Source organism: Rattus rattus, chromosome 8 (assembly GCF_011064425.1).
Source record: "Rattus rattus isolate New Zealand chromosome 8, Rrattus_CSIRO_v1, whole genome shotgun sequence".
Classification (NCBI taxonomy): domain Eukaryota; kingdom Metazoa; phylum Chordata; class Mammalia; order Rodentia; family Muridae; genus Rattus; species Rattus rattus.
This window is the reverse complement of record NC_046161.1, coordinates 17,665,665-17,692,492: the sequence shown is the minus strand read 5'-3', so window position 1 is coordinate 17,692,492 and position 26,828 is coordinate 17,665,665. Positions and strand designations below refer to the sequence as shown.

At 49.9% G+C, this 26,828-nt stretch overlaps 2 protein-coding genes across 9 annotated transcripts in view; both read right to left on the bottom strand.

Annotated features, from left to right (window-relative positions):
• Nucleotides 1-606: 606 nt before the first annotated feature.
• Nucleotides 607-8,385, bottom strand: Qtrt1 (queuine tRNA-ribosyltransferase catalytic subunit 1). Its single transcript, XM_032910559.1, has 10 exons — nt 7,791-8,385; nt 7,570-7,638; nt 7,340-7,478; nt 3,304-3,382; nt 3,038-3,153; nt 2,117-2,255; nt 1,718-1,793; nt 1,534-1,643; nt 1,372-1,459; nt 607-866 (listed from the first exon to the last, which is right to left on the bottom strand). The coding sequence occupies exons 1-10, from the start codon at nt 8,079-8,081 to the stop codon at nt 714-716; spliced, it is 1,260 nt and encodes a 419-aa protein (XP_032766450.1). The 5' UTR covers nt 8,082-8,385; the 3' UTR covers nt 607-713.
• Nucleotides 8,386-14,318: 5,933 nt separating this feature from the next.
• Ilf3 (interleukin enhancer binding factor 3) overlaps nt 14,319-26,828 on the bottom strand; it is a 38,221-nt gene continuing 25,711 nt past the window's right edge. For 5 of the 8 annotated variants that reach the window (XM_032909343.1, XM_032909345.1, XM_032909346.1 and 2 more), the window contains 15 exons: nt 25,964-26,055; nt 25,492-25,587; nt 24,841-24,952; nt 24,315-24,412; nt 23,650-23,761; nt 23,453-23,563; nt 22,142-22,341; nt 21,671-21,838; nt 20,510-20,635; nt 20,175-20,351; nt 19,921-20,077; nt 19,751-19,804; nt 16,217-16,582; nt 15,500-15,628; nt 14,319-15,027 (listed from right to left, as the gene is read on the bottom strand). In XM_032909343.1, the coding sequence (XP_032765234.1) occupies nt 14,891-15,027; nt 15,500-15,628; nt 16,217-16,582; nt 19,751-19,804; nt 19,921-20,077; nt 20,175-20,351; nt 20,510-20,635; nt 21,671-21,838; nt 22,142-22,341; nt 23,453-23,563; nt 23,650-23,761; nt 24,315-24,412; nt 24,841-24,952; nt 25,492-25,587; nt 25,964-26,055 (2,135 nt within the window). In that variant the 3' untranslated portion in view covers nt 14,319-14,890. Of the gene's footprint in view, nt 15,028-15,499; nt 15,629-16,216; nt 16,583-17,914; nt 19,312-19,750; nt 19,805-19,920; nt 20,078-20,174; nt 20,352-20,509; nt 20,636-21,670; nt 21,839-22,141; nt 22,342-23,452; nt 23,564-23,649; nt 23,762-24,314; nt 24,413-24,840; nt 24,953-25,491; nt 25,588-25,963; nt 26,056-26,828 lie in introns of those variants that run through there. The other 3 variants (XM_032909348.1, XM_032909350.1, XM_032909344.1) reach the window with 2 other exon arrangements.

Sequence of the window (26,828 nt, the reverse complement as noted above, 5' to 3'; positions counted from 1 at the left end):
TCTTCTGGTGTGTCTTAAGATAGCTACAGTGTACTCATATATAATAAATAAATCTTTTTTTTTTTTTTTTAAGACTAGAGCAGAAAAGCAAGCTGCCATTGTCTACTGGTGACCTTGGGCAAAGCTGCTTCCTCTCCCTGGGCCAGGTAGGCACCTGACAACCAGGGAAGAATGAGAGTGATATCTTTCAGGGTAGCTGGGAGAGCCTGACCTAGACAGAGCCCCCAGTTTGAGAACACATTCCAAAGCTGGGCTGTGCTCAGAGGTTCCCAGTTACCCCACAGTTTCTATGACTACTTTTTTGTTTTATTTTCATTGAGAAAGGGTATTACACTGTACCCCAGGCAGGCTATGAAAAATAAGTTGGCCTTAAACTTGCAGCTAACCTTTCCAGAGCTAGGATTATAGCTCTGGGGTCACAAGTCCTTGGGGCCACCTCCCAGACCCTCCTGGCTCTGCCTCTCTTTCTTTGTCCTGGGATCATACCCTCCAGGCCTCTGCACATATATCCAAGCATGGGCACACCTCCACTCTCTGGTTTACTTCTTACCGAGAAGCGAGAAATCCAACTACAATGACTAAGAAAGAAGACAGGGAGCCTCCCCAAAAAGACACAAGATCTTAAATGAAAACAAAAAGTAGTAACAAAATCTTTTGTAAAAAAGAGTCCTTCAATATTCCCTGTACCCCAGCGTCCTTCCCCAGCAACCAGGTCATGTGAGTGTGATTCCCACAGAGGCCAGTGCTTCAATGGCCCAGGCAGGACAGAGGCTGTGGTCACCATACATGGTCCGCATGAAGTTCCGTACGAAGTCGGGAAAGCGCTGTTCCAAGATACTGCTGCGCACGGCGCTCAGGAGCTGCAGCTGCAGGGCAAGGGAAAGCATCAGCTAGGACGTGGGCCACCAGCAATCCCAGGAGCACCCTCAAGGGCAGGGGGGAGCATCAGCTAGGGTGTGGGCCACCAGCAATCCCAAGAGCACCCCCAAGGGCAGGGGGGAGCATCAGCTAGGGTGTGGGCCACCAGCAATCCCAAGAGCACCCCCAAGGGCAGGGGGGAGCATCAGCTAGGGTGCGGGCCACCAGCAGTCTCAAGAGCACCCCCAAGGCACCAGGCTTGCAAAGAGGCTCAACCACATCGAGAGCCAGAGGCAAAGGGAGCCACCTTAGAGGCCCTACCCACACCACACCCTCCAGATGAATCTCGCCCACAGGGCCCTTACTGCATACTCATTACACCCCCAAAGGAGACCCTCAGACCCACACCTTCAAATAAAAAGGAGCCGTGCTACCCCCCCTATCATAGCCTCATCCGACTCTGCCCTGGGAGCCAAGGCCCTCCCTGTCCCATGCCATGTCCATCCAGGTCACCTGATAGGCAATGTTGTGCACGGTGAGGTGGTGCAGCGCTGCGGTGTTGTCACTGTGCAGCAGGGCATGCAAGAAGGCTCGGCTGTGCCTGTGGGTCACACAGTTGGTGGCTGCACACTGCCTGCCCTCTCCCCTCTCCAATCCCCAACTTCCAAGACCTACGTCTGGCAGGTGGGACAGGGACACTCGGGGTTTATGGGGCTGAAGTCCTTGGCGTACTGCTGCTTCTTCAACTGCAGGTTCCCGGTGGGCACAAGGGCGGATCCAAAACGCTGGGGGCCAGGGAAAGTCAAGGTCATGGGGGGTACAGGCTCCTGGCCCTTCCAGCCCCCTGCCTGGGACTCACCGCTGTCCGTGTGGGGTATACACAGTCAAACATGTCACATCCAAGGGCCACGCAGACCACCAAATCGGTGGCATAGCTGGGTGCAGCCGTGGGATGGGAAGAGAAGCAGAGTCCACCTGAAGAAAGGGCTTCCAGGCCTCCCTCCGCCCTCTCTCTAAGAGCCATGTGTCCTCTGTTGTCTGATTCTGTACTGATATTGTGTTTCCCGTAGCCTAGGCTAGCCCAATACTCCCTACATAGCTGAGGATGCCCCGGAACATTATTTACTCCAGGAAGTGGCTTATGTGACCACTTCATTAGTTCCCCAGCAACACCATACCCTTCTTCCCATGAGGATCCCTCAAAAGGGAAAGGGGACCCCAGGATGGGCTCCCCACACCAGGGCTCGCCCCAACATACCCAACCCCCATCAGGTAGCGTGGCTTGTCCTTAGGCAGCATGGAGGTGCTCAATGCCACCATCTTCCAGAACTGCTCCTTGCTCTCTCCTCCGCTCAGACCTCCAATGGCAAAGCCCGGCACATCCCTCTTGGTCATCTCTGAAAGGACAGATGACCCTGGCTTAGGAGGACTTAGGATTTTGTGACATTACAAAAGGCTAAACCCAACTCCTGTCCCGAGACTCAACTTCCTGTGTTACAATGCAACACAGCTGTTAACTTACAAGGCCATGAGACAAACATTTAGATACACACCCTGGAATACCTACAGCCCAGGAGGCTGAGGAGGGAGAATGAGGAATTCAAGGCCACCCTGAACTACAGGAGTGTGACTAGGTCATTAGCAGCTCATTACTCAGACTCCCTGGGTCCCTGCTCAGCTGCACATCATCCGAGTGAGGTGATGCATGTCAGTGACGTGGAGGCAGGAGGATCATCCTCTGCTACACAGGAAAGTCCAGACCAGCCTGGGCTACACAAAAGCCTGTCATATGTCAATGTAATATTTCAACAGATCTGTGAGAGGAGCCAGCGGGCGGGCAAAGGAGCTGCCAAACCTCATGACCTGGGTTCCACCCCAGAACCCATGTGGTGGAAGGAGAGAACTGACCCCAAACTCACTGTCTCTTACACATACACTGTGAGGGAGGGTGAATGGGAGGAGAGAGGGAGAGAGGGAGAGGGAGGGGGAGAGAGGGAGAGAGAGAGAAGGAGAGAGAGGGAGAGGGAGAGAGGGAGAGAGGGAGAGGGAGAGAGGGCCCTACTGCACGAGGCCTCAGGGCCTTCATCTCCTGCATTCACACCTTTGCCAGTTAATGGTTATGGCCACAGCATCACTCTGTACCCAGACCAGCCCCACCCTTGCCAGTACCTGACTCTACCTTTCAGGCAAGTGGTCCGAAGATCAGCATTCAGTCCGCCCTGGATGATGGCAAAGAGGTTCTGCTTGTCCTGACGCTTATGGGCTGCGATGCATCTGTCCAGCCAGCGGACTGACCTGCAGGAGGGTTCGTCACAGAACCTCAAGTGTCTAGGGAGAAGGACAGGGGCCACAGGGCCCAAATCCCTCCTCCGTGTGCATGCGTGCACACACGCGTGCACACACACACACACACACACACACACACACACACACGCACACACACACCTGTGCATGGCCTCCTCCACTCGAGGGCCTGTCACCGTGCTGCTCACCACATCGTCCAACTGCATGATGATGTCCGAGCCTGGGAGTGGGAAGGCGCGCTCTGGTGAGGAAGAGGACACGGAGGACCCTCCCAGGGACCACCTCTGTAATCATCCTAATATGGCTGCACAGAAGCCAGGAACCTTCTCATTCTCTTTTGTATAAATAACCTTACGTACGGACCAGTGAGATAGATCAGCAGGCAACGGTGCTTTCTTCCAGCCCCAAATCTCCAAGTTCAATCCCTAGGACCCACACGGTGGAAAGAGGGAACCGATTCCTGCATGTTGTCACTCTGGGCCCCAGACTCTTCCCCAGCTCCCACTCCTCCGCCCCTACTGAAATCGTGTGCCTACAGCAATGGTCTAACACACACAAGGCCACAGACTCCATCCCCAAAACCGCAGGAAGTGGGTGCGCTGGCTCTGTCCCAGCATTCGGGAGGTGGAAGCAGAGGAATCAAGAGTCTAAGGTTGGGGGTCACTGGTTAAGAGTGCTCACTGCTCTTCCAGAGAGCCTGGTTCAGTTCCCAGACCCCACATGACAACTTGCTGTGAGTTGTCATATGATTGTGTCGGAGAATCCAATACCCTCTTCTAGCCTCTGTGCCACATGTGGTACACAGATATTCATGCAGGCAAAATACCCACACAAAATCAAATAGCTAGACATGGTTGGTGCACACAACTAATCCGAAGAGGCAGGGGGAGCTCTGAGTTCAAGGCCAATGTAGCCTACCTAGCAAGATCTAGGCAGTCAAGGCTAAATAGGGAGACTCAATTGTTAGATTTCCAACCCAGGACCCCTAACCCTAACCTGTTAATATACAGGCAATTTCACTGGCCTGCTCTCAGGGACCTAGCAACTGCTAAAGGGACCTGCCGGGGCCAGGTGCACAAGGTGTGTGCAGCTGATAAAAGCACCCACCCGGCACCCCAGCATCCCTCCTCTCTCTGTCTTGCTCTGTGTCTCTGTCTCTGTGTCTCTGTCTCTGTCTCTCTCTCTCTCTCTCTCTCTCTCTCTCTCTCTCTGTGTGTGTGTGCTCCCCCGTTCTGTCTCCTGGTCAGAGACAAACATCCCCCAAATCCCCCCCCACTGCAAAAAGCTGTCTTCTTTTTTTTTTTTTTTCTTTTTTCTTTTTTTTGGAACTGGGGACCGAACCCAGGGCCTTACGCTTGCTAGGCAAGCGCTCTACCACTGAGCTAAATCCCCAACCCCAAAAAGCTGTCTTCTAATAAACCTGTTCTTATGTTTTTAATTCAGCTTGAATTGGCTTATTTCATTGGCAGAGAAAAACTGTCTCAAATCCAACAACAACAAAATGAAAAATACAATCTTTAAAAATGTATTTTTTTTTAAGAAAAATAGAATTCAAGGTCATTCTTGGTTCCCTCTGAGACCCTGTCTGAGACAAGATGGAGGCAAGGACTGGCACCAAGGCTGACCTCTGTGTCCTGCTCTTGCTTTATGGCACGAGTGCACACACCAATACAAATAAAGCATGGCCACCCTTTGCATAATGCTTCCTGCTAACGATGATTCTGAAACCCAAAGACTTCCCCAAATGAAAGGTCTGGGGCCCTGAGGCCAAGACTCAGCAGCAGAGCCCCAGCTTGGCACACGCGAGGACCTGGGTTATATGCCCAGTTAGACAGAAGAGATAGATAGTTAGATAAATGGATAGATAGACAGGTGCATGGATGGATGGATGGATGGATGGATGGATACAAGGACTAAAGATGAATATAGACTATCCCAGTTTAATGTCACTTGAGAGAAAAGCCACGAGGGATTTCCTAGATGACATGGGCTGGGGGCCATATCTGAGAGAGAGCCCAGCCCTCCATGAGCAGTACTACCTCTAGGCAAGTAATGTTGGACTAAATAAAAAAGCGTTGGGCTGGGGTTGGGGATTTAGCTCAGTGGTAGAGCGCTTGCCTAGCAAGCGCAAGGTCCTAGGTTCGGTCCCCAGCTCGAAAAAAAAAAAAAAAAAAAAAAAAAAAAAAAAAAAGCGTTGGGCTGAGGCTTGGACTTTGTGGCTAAGAGCACTCGCTGTCCTTCCAGAGGACCCAGGTTTGGTTCCCAGCACCCAGGTAAGTCAGTACCGCCTGTAACTTCAGGCCTAGAAAATGTACTCCCTCTGGCCTCCTCAGACATCTGCACTCCCATGTATATACAACACATAACAAAATAATAAAAACCAATCTGAATAGAAACTAGCTCACTAAGCATGAGCCTGCGAGGAAGCGAGGGAGAAGTGTTTCTCATTGCTTCTGCTCCAGGGACCTGCTTTGGTTTCCCTCGATGATCAACTGTGTAAGCCCAGTAAAAGGCAGCTTAGGTCAGGCTGTTTTATCACACAGACAGAGGGCTTTTGATTCACCAGGTCTAGTGAGAAGAAGCAAAGGCCAGGCTGCACAGCAAAGCTTTGTTCTTTCCCAGAAAACAAACAAACCAAAGAGAAGGCAGAGCCAGGTGTGTTTCCCTGAGCATGCCTGCTCCCGTAGCGAGAGTCCCCAGCTTCAGCGCAGCCAGCACAGCGTAGGGAGAGCCTGTATTTAGGTAGAGAACTCAGGCCAGGGCTCTGGGGTAGAGCTCTGGTGGATTAGCATGTGGCTCAGTGGTAGCCCCTTGCCTAGAATCCCTCAGTGAGGGGCTATATGTAAGAAATAAACCCTTTCTTCACCAAGTTGTTTTTGCTCCTGCTGTTATCACGGCAATCTTAACCTGCTGTCAGAAGATACAGGGACCCAGGACAACTCTTGTCACACAAGCTGCTCTGGCAACACCAGAGGATTCGTAAGAAGACTTTAGGATAAAGCCCATACCCAGCCAGCACCAGGCCTTAAGCCCTGACAGATCATTCTACTTGTACGTATGGAAGTGGGGAAGAGTTGGAGCTTATGTTCCAAGGCTCCAGCCCCAAGTACGATCTATAACATAACCTGTCCTGGACTGTAGACGCAGCTCAATGAATGGCGTGCTTGTGTAGTATACAGAAAGCCCTGGGCCTGATCCCCTACTCACTATAAAACCGGGCACAGTGGCATTTGGCTGTAATCCCACCTCTGGAGGTGGGAAGGAAGAGAACTGGGGGTTCAAAGTCAACTTCAGTTAAAGAGGGAGTCTAAGTCAGCATGGACTATGTAGGTCTCTGTCTCAAAAAAAAAAAAAAAAAAAAAAAAGATAAAATAAAACAAACTACATAGATGGAAATAAGAGACCCAAAGCATGCCTGTCTCATCTTGTTGCCACCAATATTTTATTAAACTCAATTTGTTACTAGGAACACTAACCACTTGGTGTGGTGGCACCTGTCTAAAAGGCCAACACTCCAGAGGAAAAGCAAAAGCAGGTATACCTCTGTTTGAGGCCAGCCTGGTCTACCAGTCTACTTAGAGAGTTCTAGACCAGCTGAAGCTAAACAGTGAGACCCTCTCCAAAATAACTAGCAATAAGTAAACGATAAAATACACGCACATAAACACGCACACCACATAAACACATAAAACAAACCAACAAATAAAAGGGTGACTCCGTCTCCAGCACTGTGCTTACACTCCTGACATTTGTTCTCTTGTCTGGTCAAGAGATGGAGACAGCTTCTAAAGTGTAACCCAACAGGCCTAGAAGTAACCCTAAGCAGGCCTTTTTGTTTGTTTTTTTTTTTTTTTTTGTTTTTTTTTTTTTTAAAGATTTATTCATTTATTATATATAGAAGTAGACACACCAATTTCCTGCTAGCTGGAAGGCAGTTGGTGCTCGACACGTCCCCCGCTTTTTGTTTTTTAATGTGTTTGTTTCCTTTGTTTGCTGTGGTGGGGATCTAGTTCAGGACTTTGGCAAGGCACTCTAATTACCTGAGGCACTTGCCCAACACGGGACCTATTCTTTATCCTTATTTTCACTGGGCTAAAGAGTCCAAATTCACGTGGCATCCGAGGACCTGTCTAAGCTACAGACAACCTAAAGGGGCGGTGCCCCAGGGTTCTCTTACCCAGAGCGTTCTGGATCTCCACCGACCTCTCTGGGCTCAAAAGTGTCTCTTCTCCATCATAGGGCGAGCGGAAGCGGACGCCCTCCTCCGTCACCTCGGACAAGGAGATGAGAGACACCATCTGGAAGCCGCCGCTATCCTGGGGAGAGCCCGCCGCAAAGCTGTCAGGAGATCGAGCCTGGGGATCTCTCACCTGAACGCAGCGCCCAAGGGCGGCAATCCCAACTCACCGTCAGCAGATTGTGGGGCCAATTCATGAAACCGTGAAGACCCTGGGCTTTCTGGATCAGCTCCGGACCCTGTGATGGAGAAAAAGTTAGGCCGTAACCCGACTCCACGGCCAGGTCTGGGTGAGCCCCAGCAGTGTGCACGTTACTAGAATGACATTTCCTGAGGTGTGTCCCGGCAAGGCGGCCCCCTCGCCGCCCACCCCCGGATCGAATCCACACACCGGCCTCAGCCCCAGATGGTAGGTGTTGCCCAAGCAGATGCGGCAGCCCAGGGAGTCCAGCTGCTCCGCGGTGATACCCTTCATGGTGGCCTGTGTACCCACAGGCATGAACACAGGGGTGGCTACCGTTCCATGCGGCAGCCGCAGCTCACCGGCCCGAGCTCTGGAGCGACTGCACTCAGCGACTAGCCGCATGATTCGTGGAGCGGACTCAAGCGAACCTGGGCTGCCTACCGCCGCCATTTTCAGTCCCGGAACCACGTGGGCTGACACCACAGTGGACAGCGCCATGTTGCCCGGAATCACGTGATCTGGGAGGTATCGGGAACCATGGCAACTGACGCCTACACCCTCCACACTTTGGATGTACTACTTCCAGATCCCATTGCTGACACTTTCCCTCTATAACGAAAACGGTTCTAAAGCCCAGTGCCATTGCTCAGTGAGTGAAGATACACGGCGCCAAGCCCGATGACCTGAGTCTCTGGGATCTACAAGACAGCCATTCAAATTTGTATGGGCGGACATACAATAAATGCATTTTAAAACACTTCAAGACATGTTTTTCTGTTGTATAAAATACAACAGTCCAATATGCTCCCAAGATTTGGGAGGCTGAGGCAAAAGGATTGTGTGGAGTTAGAGATCAACACAGCACAGTGAGTTTCCTGCCAGCTTGGGTTACAGAGAGATCCCATCTCACAAAAAGAAAAAAAGATTGAACAGAGCACGTTATTGCACTCCTTTGAGTTTGAGGCTAGTCTACACTGCCTTGCAAGCTCCAGGACTGTTAGGGCTATATTATAGGCTACCTCCAAAACAAAACATGGCATTGTAGGGCGCTACTGCAATCCCACAGCCGGGAAGTAAAGATGAGTGTCAAAATTTCAAAACCATCCTCTACCATATAGTGATTTCAAGGCTAGCCTCAAAAAGTGTGTGTGTACTGGAGAGATGGCTGGGCAGTTAAGAGCACTGAATGCTCTTCCAGAGGAAATGGATTCAAATCCCTAGCACTCACGTGGAAGCTCACAACTGTCTGTAATGCCAAGATCTGACACCCTCACATGAACACACGTGCAGGCAAAACACCGATGCAGGTAAAATTATTTTAAAAAAATCAAAATAAGGACTAATGAGTTAGCAGGTAAGAGCATGTCCCCAGAGGACATTGGATACCTAGCACACACAGCCCCCTGTAACTCCAGTTCCAGGGGATCTGATGTCCTCCTTTGATCAGGCAGGTACACACACATTCAGGCAAAATACTTACATACACATAATAAATCTTTATAAACAAGCGCTTCCTGCCTGGCATGCACGAGGCTCTGGGTTGAGTCCTCTGCACACATACTCACATACACACGGCAGAAAGATAGATATATTTGCCTCTTCATACATGTAGTCCCTAACACCAGTCTCTGTCATTCTGTGTTCATTCATTCAAGGACCCAGCATGTAGTCTCAGTCATTTTTTGTCAAAGGATTCCTATCATTACAAAAGAAACCTAAAGTCCAGACCTGGACCCTCACAATTATTCAATGGGGTGTGTGTGTGTGTGTGTGTGTGTGTGTGTGTGTGTGTGTGTGTGTGTATACACTCATGTGTCCCCGGTGCACTGAACAGAGATAAAGTCAAGTGATTTACTGTCAATGTAAACTATATTTGTCACCTCTGCCGGCAGAGGGCACCATTGTCCCACATTTCCAAAGAGTTGCTATACAGAACCTGCTATTCATGGGCAAAGGTACTGGGTAGACCCTTAATAGTCTCTTGCCCTGTGATAAAGGGTAAATGATACCAGTTTCCAGAGGCTTTAAGGGTGAGCTTAGTCAGAATGTCTCAAAACACCAAGCTGAGGTGTCACTGCTCAGTGATACAGCACTTTCTGAGCAATATTCAAGGCCCTTGTGCTTGTGTGTGAGCAGAGGCCGAAGGATGGCTAATTTTTCTGCTCTGTGGCTCTCCACTTTAATCCGCTGAGACAGTCTCTCACTGAAGCTCAAAGTAGCTTGGCAGACAACAAGTCCCAGAGATCCTCATCCCCACTCTTCCGCACACACAGTGCTGGTGTTACAGGTCACGGCCCTGTTTTAGAGTTTTTACATTTGTGTGTGTGGGTATGTCGCTGTGGATACTTGCCACAACATCCATGTGGAGGTGGAGATGGCAACAGTGTACTCACATAAATAAAAAAAAAAAAAAAGATTTTATTTTATTGTATATGAGTACATTGTAGCTGCCTTCAGACACACCAGAAGAGGGCACCAGATCCCTATTGCAGATGGTTGTGAGCCACCATGTGGTTACTGGGATTTGAACTCAGGACCTCTGTTAGAGCAGTGGTGCTCTTAACTGCTGAGCCATCTCTCCAGCCCAATACAATAAAATCTTAAAAAAGAAAAAAATTATAAAAAAAAATCTTCTAAAAAAAAAAAAAGAGTAAGAGAGAGCAAGAGTTTTTCTGTTGTTTTTCAAGACAAGGTTTCACTGTGTAGCAATGGCTGTCCTAGTACTCACTTTGCAGCCCTGGCTGGCCTTGAACTCAGAGATCCGCCTGCCCTCACTGGGCTTATTGACAGGGTCTTTTTTTTTTTCTTTTTTAAAGATTTATTCATTTTATTTATATGAATCACTATAGCTGTCTTCAGACACACCAGAACAAGGTATTGGGTCCCATTACAGATGCTTGTGAGCCACCATGTGGTTGCTGGGAATTGAACTCAGGACCTTTGGAAGAGTAGTCAGTGCTCTTAACTGCTGAGCCATCTCTCCAGTCCCTATTGACAGGGTCTTAACATGTAGCCCACCTGCCTGTCTCCTGGATGCTGGCATTAAAGGCCTGTGCCTCCATACCCAGCACCCTATGCTATTGATTCATCCACTAGGCTAGGCTGGCTTGCAAGAAAACACAAAGGATCTACCTGTCTCTGCCTCCCAGTATCAGGGTCAAAGAGGAAGATCATTGCCATGGTCTGACATGTGCTGGGGCTCTACTCAGGATCATATGATTGGTTATATGGACTGACCTTTCCACCCCTACCTAGAGAGGTGACTATCTTAAGGATGAGTAGACTTCTCGGAGTCTAGATTTTTTTTTTTTCTCCTTTTAGTGTTTTGCAGCCTATTCTGCCCTCAAGATTCTTCTGCTCAAGTGAACTCATTAGCCTCCAATGCTTCAGAAGCATAGAACAAACAAGGACTGGGCCTGGTGGAAGGCCCCTCAGCTTAAAGTAAGACCTGAAGGCTGGTGCAGACTGGAGAGGGCTCTGAGCAGCGAACTCCAAGAGTGGCTGGTGGAGCTGAAGGGAAAGGATGGAAGCAGATATCACTGCAAGAAGTCTGGATTGGAGGATGCAAGCTTTGCCACTGGGTAAATATACACGGGAGTAGAGTGGGAGAGCTGGGGGCGTCCTGAGCCCTCCCCTGCAATTAACACAATCAGGAACTCCGCTTCAGCACAAAGGACAGCGCCAGGATAGTTGCCTGGAGATTGGAGAAGCCTCTGCACATACAAGAGGCGGGGCTGAGAGCGCACTGCTTTCAGAAGCTTGGGGACTCTGTAAGAAAGCTGGCTGAGTTCCCAGTGTGGCAAAGTCCAGGAGTTGCCTAGGAAATCCTGAGGAAGGGACTGGGTTGGAAGGGGTGCTGTGTGCCCACACTGCTCTGGGAGCTCTCCATGCACTTACCTTTTCTGCCTAGCCACAGGTGGTCTGTGCTCTCAGACTGTTCTTTCTTACCGAGAGGTCCTGTGGCTGTCCACGGAAACCTCTAAATAGGGATTAGGGGGCTGGCATGAGAAAGCATAGGTCTGGAGTTTAGACAGACAGGCAGGGACTAGATAGAATTCTGGATACAGATAGAAGCTGAGAACTTTCTGGAATGTAAAATTAGGGTTCCAGAACCAATGGTAAAATAGTGGCTTAAGGACCATGGATTTGGGAGGGCACTGTAGGAACCGCTAGAGCCTTTAAGCTTGTTTAGTCAGTCAGGGTAGAGGTATTCCATGGTAGCCTACAATGCTAAATACCACAGCGGCTGGGCTTGGATGGCATTTTTGGGGCAGTGGAAAGGCCTGGGTCAAGAAATCATAATCGGGCTGGAGAGATGGCTCAGTGGTTAAGAGCACTGACTGCTCTTCCTGAGGTCCTGAGTTCAAATCCCAGCAACCACATGGTGGCTCACAACCATCTGTAATGAGATCTGATGCCCTCTTCTGGTGTGTCTGAAGGCAGCTACAGTGTACTCATACAATAAAATAAAATCTTAAAAAATAAATTAAAAAAAAAAAGAAATCATAATCACCATCGCTCTGAAGATCCCACCTTACAACAGGAATACAGGCCCTGTCCTTTCAAAAGGCCCACCTCTGAGTTCTTCAAACCAACTTAGGTCTCCTTCGAATCCCAGAGACTTTCAATTTCAGAATGTTCCAGAATTTCAGCACCTCCTGGCCTACAGTCTCTCTTCTTGTCTCCCAATGCCACTGACCTTGCTCCATAACTCAGAGGGGCTCATCCATGTCTTCCCAGGTCAGAACCTTCAAGTGCCTCATTCCATAGCCCTTAGGACAAGGGTTATAATCCCAAGCCCCGCCCACCAGTCACACTTTCCACCATTTCCGTTTGCAAGTCTGCTTCATTCAACCCTATTGTTCCTCTGCCCAAGGTAATCTCTCACTTTTGACCCTAACCTCCTTCTGGCCCAACTAAGGCCTGGAAGCTTAATGACTATAAAAAGAGAGCAGTGCCAACAGAGGTAGCATAGACCCTGAGCATGCCTGCCACTAAAGCACATAGTTTTTTTTTTAAAAAAAAAAAAGAAAAAAGAAAAAAAAAGCAAGCAAGTGTGGCAGCACCTCTCTTGTCTCTTGGGAAGGGTCAGAGCCCTACACCCAAACCTCTATTGTGACCTGCAGTATCTCCAGTTCTCAGCACACGCAGTACCGTTTGTTATATCTGAAGTCACACCCAGACTGGATGTGCAGCCGCAGATGCCAAAAGCATTAACGGTGATCTTTGGGACAGAAGCAATCAAGTGGATGGTAAGTTGGCAGATGAGAATGGCCACTGCTCAAATAGCATCCCTCCCACCCAGAGTCCAGAGCTGGCCTTTAGTCACCTATTCCTAGCCTGTGGAAAGCTTCCTGCTCTCTGACAAGTGTTAGTACTCTGGAGCAGTTTGCACCTGGATCCCAGGCTCCAACCTCAGGCCTTATCATTAGAGGAAAACTGATAACTAGATAGGCTTCTAGTTATCCGAATGGGCAGGGTTCCTAGCGGATTCCTGCTGAGGCTCCTGGTGACCTTTGAAGACAGATGACATGAGACACCATCCAAAGCAATCTGGAGAACAGCACCCAAGGAATGCTATTCATAAACCAGCTCCTATCTGCTTCTATTGGGTGGAGGAGCAACTGCCAGGAAGGCCGCCCATCAGGTAGGCACAGGAAAAGGACCAGCAACAGGTCTATGTTTATGGGACAAGCTGACCTTCCTGAAGCCAGCTTCCTAAGTTGATGAGCTCAGATACAGCAGGGGTGGGTGTGTAGTCAACTGCTGCTTGTTGAGTGTTCCCTGAAACACTTCAGTGTGGTAGGCAGGTAACATCACCCAGAGCTGCTGGAGGGGAGAGCCAGCTTCGCGAACGGTGTAGTTGCTGTTCTGGTCTTCAGAAGAGTTCTAAGTTCCCGTGCCTTAGGGCTGTCATCTCACTAAGGCACCCTTTGTGTCCCTTTCTCACAGCAGGAGAGAGCAATTTTCCTTGTACCTTGTTGCATGGAGGCAAGAGCCTAGAGTACCGCAAACATCTTCTGAGTAGCCCGTCACTTGTGTGAGAGGCTGTGGGACACCTGTGCTCAGGCTTACAGCATTACAGACGGCGGACAAGGTGATGGCTGACAAGGGGACGTTTGTTCAAAGCTTGGGCTGGAAGCCCTCAGCAGGTAGCCCTGGTGGAAATGCAACATCATCTGCACTGCATGAGCAGTGAGCAGCATGCACCATGTCCCAAGGCACTCTCTCCAGGCAACACTGGCTTCTGGCAGCATCCCTCCCCACCATGGTGCAGGACTTCACCTGAGGGGCAAAGACCACCGACAGTGACAACCACTGCCCTTGAGCTCTCACAAGTCCTAGTCCCAACTCCTGAATTTTCCTAGCACCTCTAGTCAGGACTGAAACTGGGGGCCTTACCTGGCTGACCTCCCATGCAGTTTTCCAGCTGAGTTTACAGTCTGATCTGCCTTGGTGTGAGGTTAGACTTAAAACCATATCAGACCTGGGTGTGGTAACGCACCTCCAGACCCCTGGCATCCCAGCATTTGGGAGGTTGAGGTAGGAGGAGTTCTGCAAGTTTGAGGCCAGCTGAGGCCCCACAGAGTGAATGAGGACATGGAGAACCAACACCATCCAAAAGGAGAAGACAGTGGAAGGCCTACAGATGGACTCTCCCTAGTAACCATGTTCTTCTCTGACCAGCCCCCCTCTTGCATGGCTGGGGTCAAACACGCAGGCCTGAGACAGGCACTGTTTTGTTTTTCTTTTATTTATCTACATTCAGCGGAATTCAAATGTACTGCCTGAATGATCCAGACATACCAAAAAAAAAAAAAAAAAAAAAAAAAAAAAAAGACAAAAAAACAAAAACAAAAAAACAAACCCCACTGTTTTTTAAAATAAAATTTTCACTTATAAAACTGAAACACTAAGCATTAAAATAATGAAAGCTCATTTAACTCACTTCACAAAAAGCATTAACAGATGACGTATCCCTTCTGCAACTATTTAAAGACACCCGATGGAACTCACACCGGGCATAAACAGACAGAGGGATGCCGCACGGCAAGAACTCGGAACACTACTCAGACAAGGTGTAATGGTAACTAACAAACCACTGAAGACACTGAGTCCAAAACACAGCTAAATAGGGTCACGGCACGGGTCCCAGGGACCACCACGCCTCACAGCATGGCAACGTCAGCAACGTGGACGGGTGGGCACTGGCCCAGTGGACATGGCAACTGGTGATGTGCAGACTCAATCTCCCGAGACAAGTTGGAGGCAGAGGTGCAGAAGGTTGAGAGGGGCAGCCTGGGCCTTTATCTGTACTGGTAGTTCATGCTGTGTTCTGTGTTCCGACTGTAGCCACCCTGTGAGGACTGGTAGGAGCTGGCAGGGCCGCTGTAGCTCTGGCTGGACCCAGGGGAGCTGTAGTTTGACTGTGATGAGTAGCCTCCTGCAAGATGAAAGTGGCTTAGGACAGAACTGTAGGCCAAGGTGGCAGCTCCTGCTTTGTCACACAGGCCTATCATTCACTGCTGCCCTGAGAAGTGGGACAAGCCTCTAGGGGCTGGTGTCAAGTATTGACTTTCTGACCAGAGAAAGGAGCCCCACAGCTCAGTTCAGTCCCTTCAACATTTAAGAACTTGAGCTAGGTGTGGTAGCTCAGCACTCAAAAGGCAGAGGTAGGCAGATCTGAGAGGCCACACACACACACACACACACACACACACACACACACACACACACACACACACACACACACAGAGACAGAGGTGTGGGCGAGAGCCCAGGCTCCCCAGCCCCCAAGCACAGTCATCAGTAGTTGCCAGTATAGTCTCAGACCCAGTACAATCCTGTCAAGTCCTGTGCCCTCTAAAGCCCCCAACCCACCCCACCCCATGTTGGCCCTTGCTGTCCGGGCCCACCTTGTTTGCCTTGGTATGAAGAGCTGCCTCCAGAACCTGCGCCATAACCCCCATGTGAGCCTGTGTTGTAGGATGACCCGCTGGAGCCATAGCTGTTCCCTCCACTCCGGCCTCCACTACCACTGTAGTCTGAGGGAAAGAAATCAGTGTGATTAGGGACTGAGCAAGGATAACTGAGATAGGCAAGGACCTTGGTGGCAAGCCCTATCAGTCACCCTGCCCTAGGTCAGGCTTGAAACCCACGTCTCAAGTCCATTTGTCCCGCTGTCCTTCCCACCTGCCTCCTCTGCGCTTTCACCTTCCCCGCCATCCACACTGATTGTTGAGTCCCCAGTCTTTCTAATGGCTGCTCATCTGTCAAGTGGACAAACTCTCGCCTCCTCAACCCTACTGGGCACCAGTGCACATAAGGTCCTGAGACCCATGCATGAGGATAGCTTTCACTGAGGAACTGGATTTAACACAGACCTTGGGAAGTCCCAGGAGACAGCCTTGCAATTTCTACCCTGGCTAACTTGTCACAGCCTGGACAGAGGCCTCAGCCAGAGATGGAGACAGGGAAGAAAATTATAGCCCAAGGTGATGCTTCCAGGTATCTTCCTACCTCCCGCCCTCTCAGAACCAAGACTGTCTGAAATCAAGCCTCACACAGTTCCTGGCTAGAGCTGGGCTTCTTGCCATCCCCAACCAGGAAGTGGACACTGGAGGTCAACTCACTGAATTTGCTGTCGTAGCTGTAGTCAGAGCCCCCACCACCACCAGGGGAGTTGTAAGAGTTGGAGTAGGAGGAGTAGCTGCCCTGCCCATGGCCATAGCCTTTCTGCTTGCCCTGTGGCGTGCCGTAGCTGCTGTACTGGCTCTGGTTGTAAGGTTGCTGCTGGCCCTGGTGGGACTGGTAGCCCGAGCTGTAGGAGGGTTTCTGCTGGCCCCCATGCAGCGGCTTCTTCCCAGCATGTTTCGGGGGCACTGGTGAGTTGTAGCTGTCTCCTTGGTAGTAGGAGCTGTAGCTGGACGAGCCACCACCTCCCCCGCTGCCTCCACCACCGGCATTCCCAGAATGCCCTCCATTGCTGTAGAACTGACCTAGACAGGGAAGCAGCGGATTAGATGGATGGTCCCAGGGTGAGGGCTGGGAGGGGAGGAAGGTAGCAGTCATGGGCCCTGAAGGCTGGCCCGCAGCCTACTGCTCAGAGCAGCGAGGAACAGATTGGAGCACAAGGCTCTGCTGGTCGAGGCAGCCTGGCTTAAGCCAGCCCAGCCTTCAGCTCCACTCACCCTCAGCTGATGACAAGGGGTCTTTGCCAAGCAGCAGCACGACAGCAGCTTTGCAGATGTCAACATTACAATGAGATGGGCTCCGAGCGTGGATGACATTCAGGACTAGCTGACGGCTACCCAGATGTCCCCAACGGTGACAGGAAAAGCAAAGCACCCAGAAGCAGTGAGCCACCCCCTTTTCCCTCCGTGCAGGAAATGAACTCAACAGGCCTAAGCCTTGGGGACCCTAGGAGGAGATGCCTTGCCATAACCACCATGGTTCTTCAAAGACCAAGTGCTCTTAAGACAGTGATTTGAGACTCAGACACTTTGCCAAGCTTCCTTTCTTCCTGTGAAAAACACAGGTCTCAGGGCACAGAATGGGTCCCTAGCCTCATGAGAAGGCAAGCACAGGCTATGATAAAATGTCTGGTGGGCCTCAGTGGCAGGACTGATGAGCTAGCACTGTGGCCAGCCAATACAGTCTCTGGCTCCTGCTTCTGTTCACTGCGTTTGTCAAAATACTCCCTATTAGAGACAGGTGGAGTGACATGGGCTGAGCTGGGCCAAGGCATCACTTCAGCCCCACTGAAGAAGGGAGCTCCCATCTCCATCCAGGCAGGCTCAAGGGAAGCCAGTACTCAACAGGGGCCTTGGAGTTCCTAGAAACCTGGATTCCCAGAGTAGGTGCCTTAGCATGCAGACCTTTAGCCCAGTGAACTCCATCAAACCCTAGACAGGTAGAAGGGAAAAGGGATACTCCCACAAAGCCTGTCCTTCCTTCCCAGGTTGAAAACTAAGGGTACCACACCTTCCCTTCACCCCCTCGGGGATGCAGACCTTGCCCCATGCTGATGCTCCCCCAGCTACCAGCACAAGCACCAGGAGAGGCAATACCCCTGTGCAAGCCCTTCTCTAGACAGGTCTTCTCCCACCCCATCACAAAGCCACAACACTGCAGGGGGAAGTGTTCCACAATGCAAGAAAGCAAACACATGGAGGTTCAGTGAGGATACTGGGAAGCCAAGGAAGGGCTCCATCACTATCCCCAACCCCACCCAGCACCTCCTCCAAGCCCCTGTCCTGGCTTCCCCAGGGTCCTATGCTGAGCAACTGAGCTGCCTGCCTGAAGCCAGGCATGAATGAAGACTCGAGTGCGGAGGGCTCATTACTTTAACATGTATTCATTTAAAAAATAATAGTAATAAGGAAGGGAAGGTCTTCAACGTCATTCAGAACTATTTCCTGGTATAAAAAGACATTATTTGCCAACAAGAACTTTCTAAAAAATAAAAATAAAATAAAATACATCATGCAAAATCTTAGAAAGTTTCACTGACTTTTTAAACCTTGGGGAACAAATCACACAGTAACCATTTTGACCACTTTTTGCCTGAATAAACGTCAAATCTTGCAAGTCAAGGCAGGGGCAAATCTGCAGCAAAAACTACAAAGCAGAGGCCTAACCACAATGTATCACAAGGCTCCCCACCAAAAAAAGGGACCCTGTACTTTACACACTGGGACAAATTCTAGGCACACAGATTCAGTGTCTGTGTGCCAGGCAGTATAGACCCTGGTGGGGCCAAAGTCAGCAATTTGCTGGGGGAAAAAAAAGGGTGGGATGTGTCAGGCTCCTCCAGCTCAGTTTTAAAGCCCCATTGTGAAAAAGAAAACAAAGCCAAACCCAATCCAGGAGTCCACGCTGCAATGAGGACTTGCAAAATTTTACGTTATTCCCTCCTCTCAAGCCTGTCTCTTTTCTCACACAAGTAACGGAAGCGCAGTTTTGATGCCTTTGCAAGTTCACTCTCTTAACTAAAGCAGCCACAGAACCTCCTCACCCCAAGGACCCACCAGAGCATTTACAAAAGGTGGGAGGCCCTGCTCTACGCAGTACACAAGTTCTGGCCATCCCAGAGGTTTACATGCTCATTAAAAAGGCAAGGAAAAAAGTCAGCTGCTGTGGATTCAGATGTGCTGAAAGTTTTCATCACTGCCAAAGGCATCAACCAGATGTGAAAACTTGTGAAAAGGTTAAAAATGCATACAAAACCTGCTGTAAATTAAGACAAAGGTAGATTAAAACGTGCCATTATCTGTTTCTTTAAATAAAAGAATGCTTTCCATAAAAAGCAATGATGGGCTTTTGCCTTGATGCTGAACAACGCTGGCTCTAGAATTCTGTGCAACACACACACACACACACACACACACACACACACACACACACACACACACACACACACACACACACACAAATTCTCTGAGAAAAGGGTTTTTCCACTTAGTGTGAACTTCGAAATGACCAAGTTCAAAGGCAAACTCATGATAGAAACTGCCATTGTCTTAAGTCTGCAGGCTAACAGTTTCAGACAGGCTGCGGTGGAAAGCCACGGTTGAGAACCCCAGTGAAGCACAGGGACACAGCACGGACACTTTGGGTTTTGGAGTTGGAGGAAATTGGAGTAAAAAGTTGATTTTGTGTCAATACTTTTAGACGCTCTAGGAAGCCCCAAAATCATGATAGCCGTAGCAGTCTGTGAAAAAGTCACCTACAAAAGGGGGAGACAGAGCAGAGAGAAGAAATTAGAATTCTTTTGAAAAAGGGCACAGAGCGCCACATTTGAAATTCAGGTTTTAGATTTCTCTGCTCGTGTGACCCCCCAATGAAGGCTCCTTCTCAAGACAAGAGCGGTGCACGGGCAGGAAGGCGCATTCTCAAAGACTGGTGCTTAAAGCAGAGAAATTTAAAATGCCGACTTCAAAGAACTTAAGTGGTACACAAAGGGTGTCTTAGCATTAAAATTGTCAAGGACACACTTTGGGGATGGGGAGGTGGGGGCTTGAGGGCCAGCTAACCTAATCAACCGCAAAAAGGTACGGCTGGTGGCCCTGAACCTCAGAGATGCTGAGGCCAGCACCCTACCCTAATCAGACCCAGACTATGCTGCCGCAGCTTCCCAAGAGCAGACACAGAAAGTGCACACTTACTGTAGCCTGCTGTGGCCGAATTGCTGCTGTACCCATAGCTTCCATATCCAGCGCCTGCAAAAGAATAGACAGGTTACAGGGTAGCCATGTGCCCATCCACCCTGTGCCTTAAAAGGTACATAGTCATTCCTAGTAGGCCAGTAGGTGACAGGAAGGAGGAGGGCCCTCACCAGCATTCATGTAGCCTCCTCCATGGTTGGTGCCACCAAATCCTCGCCCCCGTCCTCGCCCTCGGATGTTACCTCCTCGGCCCCGACCTCGGATGTTGGGAGGTGGGGGCACTTCATTATGCATGGGGCCTCCCATGCCAAAGCCAGGGTTGTGTGGCTGAAAAGAGAATGCAGAGGAATGGGGTTCACCCTACCCTCAGATCATCCAATTCCCACCCATGGTCAGATGGGTCAAAGGTTAAATCCTCCCTCACCTTGGCAGCAAATTTGGGTCCGCCTCGGACAGGCACAGGGGCTCTTTTCTTCTTGTTGGCTTCAAGAGCAAGAGGGGCGTCAGGGAAAAGCTTCTCTAATGCAGCAAGTGCAGCATAAGCCTTTGCTACCTTTTTGTTTGAGCCAGCACCTTGAAACTTCTGTCCGTCCACCTCAACCTGTAGAAAAACACACTGTGTGGGGGCTGAGCTCACCCAGCACCTCCTCTGGGCTGAGGGCCTAGCTCAAAATCTTTCTGCTGAGGACCAGGCCTCCCTCCCCAGAGCACTTCTTTCCCATGAAACTTGGAGTTGCCTCTAGCCACCTGCTTACTCACCTCCATAACAAACCGTTTGTCGTGGCTGCCCCCTGTCTCAGAAATGAGCTCATATTTGAGGCCACGTCTCTTCTCATTAAGCTCCATTACAGGATTCTTGCCGTGCTTAGTCAAAATCGGCCCCTGCTGTTTGACACCCTCAGGGAAAACACACACACACACACGAAAAAAAAAACAAATAAAAAAAACCAAAACCCAATAAATTAGAACTGGGCACTCTACCACCCAAAAGGGAAACAGTCACTAAGCTAAGCTTTCTCCCTTGAACCCCTAAATGGATCTGGACCCCTATGTGTATGCCAGCTGGCAGGTCTCAGTGAAATACCACCTCCACCCATGTCATCCTGATTCCCTGGGTACAGGGTTCTCGGCTGCAGGACTTCCATAGCTTCCTGTGCGGGTGACTTGCTTAATCTGGCAGGTTAAGTCCAACCTTTTGATAGGGCAAAACATTACTAGATACCAAGTTCTCACATAGGGACAAGCAAGATCAATGGGTAAAGATGCTTGCTACCAAGCCTGATGATCCAAGTCAGTCTCTGGAGCCCACATAGTAGGAAGACTTCTAGAAGTTATGACCACTAAACGTGTGCTGTGGATGCTTAGTCCTCACATGTGTACACACACAGATCATAATAATAAAGTGCAATTGCCATGGCGCTTACTCTATCAAAGGGGGAAAGAGCTAACTCAGAGGTTTAAAGCACCGGCTCTTCTCCACATTCAGTCAGTTCCCAGCACCTATACAGTGGCTCATAACCTTTTGTAAATTCAGAAATTCAGTTCTGAGGGATGAGGGCACTGCACACGTGTTGTACACACACACACACACACACACACACACACACACACACACACACACACACACACACACACACACACACACACACACACACACACACAGATAAAATGAAAGGGGGTTGGGGGGAGCAGTTTAAGTCTGAGAACCAGGTACCCCAGTTACAAAAAACAAAAAAAATGCAAAATAATCTCATACTGTGTGAAGTGATTTCGGGATTTCGCACTGGGCCACAGGTTGGACGAGCCTGCCTCTGTTCTGCATGTAAGGACTAGTAACTACCTGCTCTGTTCTGGCAATAGGTCATTCCTAGCACCCACCCCTGCATGCAGCACCATCTCTAGCACCCACCAGTGGCTCACCTCAGTAGTGGCATCTGAAGGGAAGACAGAACTGGGGTTGGAGACTGCTTCCACCACAGGGGGTGGGGCCACTACTGCTGGCTTCCCATCTGACTCCTCAGCAGAGTCCTCCCCCTTGCTGGAGTCTCTGCCTTCAGCGCCTGTTGGCAAGCCCATGTCCTGTAACACCTGTGGAGCAGACAGACCCAGGGCTCAGATGAGGAAGGCTTGCAGGGAACCACCTACACAGGTCCTTCCCATACTCTACAGAGCTTCCTAGGGGAGCCTGCAGCACAATCCCAGTTGCCTTTTCTCCTTCAGTTCTCTGAACATATGATGTAGATGTAGTAATAGACGTAACTTGTCAAATGGTCCAAAAATCTAGCTACCTGTATTTTTATACCCTTGCTGAGATGCATGCTCTAAGCCTGAAAAACCTGAGGCCAATGTGGGAAGTGCATTTTCTGTTAGGAAAGGAGTACCCATATTTACCTTCACAGCCACATGTAGCTTGGCGGTCTTTTTAGATGGCCCTGAGGCCTCAAAGGTACTGCCGTCTACCTCCACAGACATGGTGAAGATGGGAGCGTGAACAGGACCCGTCTGGGAGATCAGCTTGTACTGTAGCCCTGGCTTCAGCTGGTTTAACCTCATCAGGGCATTCATAGCTTGGGGAGGCTCAGCCTTCTCCTCTAAGAAGAGAACAAGGCAGGATGGGGTGAAACTTCCAGAGCTCAGAAAAGGCAAAGCCTGGAGACTGCTAGAACCCTCTGTGGCTGACTCAAGGGAACATCTCTCTGCATCTGTGCCTATTTCTAGTTTGGGGGGAGGTGACAGGACAAGAAAGGTTCTCTTTCACTCTCAGCTTAGACTTGAAGTCATGGCAGTTCTCTCACCTTAGCCTTACGGGTGCCGAGATTACAGATGCGGGCCACCAAACCAAGACATTAGTGTAAATGTCTTAAATAACAAGGGCAGCCTGGTCCCCACAGCCAAGTCGAGGACAAGTATAGCTACGCAACAGAGACCATGTCTTTAAAAAATAAAAATAAAAAATAAAAAAATCAAGGGCTGGGAAGACGGCTAAGAGGCCAAGGAGCCTACTGTTGTGAATGACTGTCTGAGAGCTCAGATCTTGAGAAGTCATGTAAAGACAGACGAGACAGCCTATCTGTGATCTCTGTACTCCCATGGCTAGACAGGAGATGGAAATTCAAGAATTCCCAGGAAGCGCATGGGGACAGTTAGCCTGGCCTAGTCAGCAGTGAACAACAAAGACAGCCTGTCTAGAACAAGGCAAAGATAGACACCCAAGGCTATCCTTTAACCTCCATGACACCATGACACATTCACACCCATACAAAAAATTTTAAAATATACACAGATTAAAAAAAATTCAACAACTTTTAAGCTGGGCAGTGATGGCAACGCCTTTTATCCCAGCCTTTAGGCAGCAGAGGCAGGTGAGTTCAAGGATAGTCTGGTTTACAGAGAAACCCTAGGTTGAACAAAATAAAAGAAACAAACAAACAAACCCGCAATGCATGGATAAAGTAATAAAGACTTTAAATATGTGTTTAAAAAAATAAGAAGCAGGGGGTTGGGGATTTAGCTCAGTGGTAGAGCACTTGCCTAGCAAGCAGAAGGCCCTGGGTTCGGTCCCCAGCTCCGAAAAAAAAAGAAAAAAGAAAAAAGAAAAAAAAAAAAAAGCAAAACAAAACAAAAATAAAAGCACACTCCTAACTTCCAGCAGCATAGTGACTGAGCCAGACGAAGGGAGGGTACACAAACCAGGGCACATACCTTTCTTCTGGATCTTCTTTTTCTTTTTGCTGGGAGACTTCTCCTCCCCATCTTCTTCCATAGGGCGTTTCATGGGTGTGATGGCGTAGGTGGTGCTGGGGGGGATTTGAACTGAAAAGGAGACCAAGTGAAAACAGCTGATACATGGGAACAGCATTCTAGAGAGAGCTCTGTCACAAATGTCTGTGTGTCCTTACCAGTATAGTCCACCGGGTTCTCGTTCTTTGGTTTCTTGGGCATTTTGGAAGGCAGTGGGTCCATTCCCAGTACTTTATGGAGCTGGCCAAAGGCAGCAAGCCGCAGAGCATGCTATAGAAGGGAAGAGAGTCTGACTCGGCTGCCTCATGCTATAGTGACCGTGTGTGTGCTTACTAATGCCTTCTGAGATGGGGCAGGGGCTGGAGGACTACTAACAGTCTCCCCTAGGTCATCAAGGGGGTCCCCTGACAGCCAGGGCAGGGCCTGACAGCTCGGGCCCAGCCTTGCTGTGGGGGAGGGCCAGCCTGTGACCACCCCCCTCAAAATGAGTACAGGAGACCCCAACCTGGGGACTGGTTGCCACATGGAGCCTGGTGGTAGACCCACAGGGGAAGAGTCCCACTGCAAAGCTGTTGCCTACTGCCCTTGCTGTGCCAACATAGCACACAAGCAGGGTGGAAGGCAGACAACAATCACATGTGGCTCCAGAACAAAGCAGCAGCCCAGATTGGAGCACCCTGTATCAGAGACACCATGCCTTTGCCTTGGTCCCCAACCTGAGCCTATGATCCAGGGGCTGCCTTTCAAATGCCCAGTAATGGAACTGGGAGCCAGTGAGTGCAGACTGGGTAAGGGCTCATGTTGGCAATGGCGACGACTATACCTGCGCACTCTGTGTGATATCTTCCCGTTGCTGTCTGTCTAGATGCCCAATAGCATCAGTGGCTTCTTTTTCACAAGGGTCATAAATGCCAGAACCATCTGAAGGCAGGAAACAAGGAAGATATGCAGAGGATTATCTCTTGTCGTCTCATAAAAGTTGTTGGCTGAGGGAACCAGGTGTGTTACCCCCCCGCACCCCATCCACACCCAGCTCTGGAAAACACACCGAGCTCGGTGACCCACTCGGCATCCAGCCCTTGACAGAAATCAATCATGTGTGTCTCAGAGCAAGAAAGTCATGTGGGAGTGGGTCACCACCGGCCCCGGGTCCGCCCTCTGATTTATGGCTGCGGACCCGGCACAGGGCTGGATATGATGGTGCAAGAGGGTAGTCACGTGCTTTGGCCCTAGCAGGGGGACATGGAGTTGCTGTAGCCCTAACCCAGTCAGTGGACCAGTGAGGCAGTGGCTGTAAGGCCTTCATCCCTGTACTTTTCCCTGTCCCTTGAAAATCACAAGGCCCCAACCTGGCATTACGATGCCGGAAGCCAGGCACTCCAGTACTCTCCGCAGGGCTTCACCAGCACCCATTGGCCTATTGGCAGTGCCGATGGACTTCTCACACAGCAGCTCCAGAGGCTAAAAAGCAAGAAGTACAATGAGCTTCCAGCTGCAGTTGACATCCCAGGAAGCCCTATTACTGGGTGAGAGAGGCTAAGGGGTCCGGAGAATCAAAGCCCAGCAATGAGGTGAAAGTCCAACATCAGACATCTAGGCAGACTTTCACAGGGGCAGTGTGGGGGCCAAGGAGCAGCACCGAGAACCTAAGTAGGTAATTAAACTTATAATGTAACCACTAGGAAGGATGTTCTTAATGGCAGGCTGTTAAGACACAGGCAGCTGGCAGAATAGGCCTCAGGCCCTTGTTGGCAAGAGGTTCAAGAATACCTGCACACCTATCCTTAGATGAGTCACAGCAGACTGCCCGGCCAGCTCCCACCTCCTCTCTAAACTATGCCCCTCTCAGAAGGCCCTAGTCTTGCTTCTAACCCCAACCCAAGGTATAACTGATCACAACAGCCACCCAAGCCAATAGCCATGAAGCTATGGGAAGGCTACTCTGAAAGGGCCTGCTTAGACAAACATTACCCCCGCTCCTAGTTACAAGTATCTCTTACCCATCCTCTGAGAGGACCCCAGGTGGGCACTCGGGTACACAAGTCCCTTAGGACACGGATGACAATGACACATGACTTCAGCCCATTGGCTCTGGCCTAGAGGAAGAAAGTGCAGACTCTTCACACTTGGGGCACCAAGGAGGACACCAGGCAAACATGAACAACTTGAGTCTCATGGTGCTGCTTTGCCAAGGGTAGACAGCCACCAAGTATGTGGCCAGCATCTCGCTCCTTGCTTATGTGGACGCCTGTCACCCTTATTGCAAAGCAGCCCTCACTCAGCATGAGCCTCCTCAGGGTTGTCAAGTCAAATTGATTGAGGCGCGCTCCTTTAGCAGCTGCACGCCGCAGGTGCTAACAAGATCGGCACGGCTACAAGTCAATGTTATGGACACTTTATCATCAAAGTTAGCCATGTTGCAAAACTTAGGCATTCTCTACCAAAAGACAAAGAGAAGAACAAAATGCAAACCTGGAACCACTTGGCGTGTCGGAGGGACGCCAAGGCAGCAAGGCATTTCTGCCTGTCCAGAACGTCCGGGGGGTCGTTGACTGATAGCGTTTCTATTCATGGATGGAATAAGAAGACAAGGCACAGTTTGACCAAGGGGTTCTGTCAGGTACAAAGGGGATGTGGCAGCTTCCTAAAGGGCAGCTGAGTCTCCCACAATCTCAATTTGTGTCCACCCTGGACAAGGGAAGGAGAGGCTAAAGTGCCATCAGCTCTGCTCTGAGAGGAAGTCAGAAAAATTGGGAGGCCCTCTCCCAGATTTTAAACCACAGAAACAAAAAACAAAATCAAAAAAGAAAAGTTACTCTACAAGGAACAATTGGTGGGGAAGGGAAAAGATAGGCTAACCCTATCTTCTAGTAGACCATTCCCTTGCTTCCTCCCCACAAATTAGCTAGGCTAGAATTTACAATAGGAAAAACAAAAACAAGAACAAAAACAAAAACAAAAACAAAAACAAAAAAAAAAAAAAAAAGAGGTGGGGGAGTGGAAATGAACTCCCTCTCTGCTTCTCACAAACAGGCATCCACCTGTAGCACAGGGGACCACCTCCGCCCACCAGGCAGGACTGCCCTAGCCCCAGGCCTTGACAGAGAGAGTCCTGTTGGTCAAAGGTCCAGCGTCCCTGAATGGATAAGCTAAGAGGGCTTTGCTCACTGGCATCAGATCCGTGTGCCAAAAGGGAATCAACAAGTCAGCCTCCACTGCGGTACAACTAGGCTGTCGTTTGGCTCTGCCAGCTGTCACGGATTTGGATAAGGCCTGATAGCAGGCCCACGAGGCCCCCAGGGAGACCAGTGAATTGTGGATGATGCATTAGCTTAGC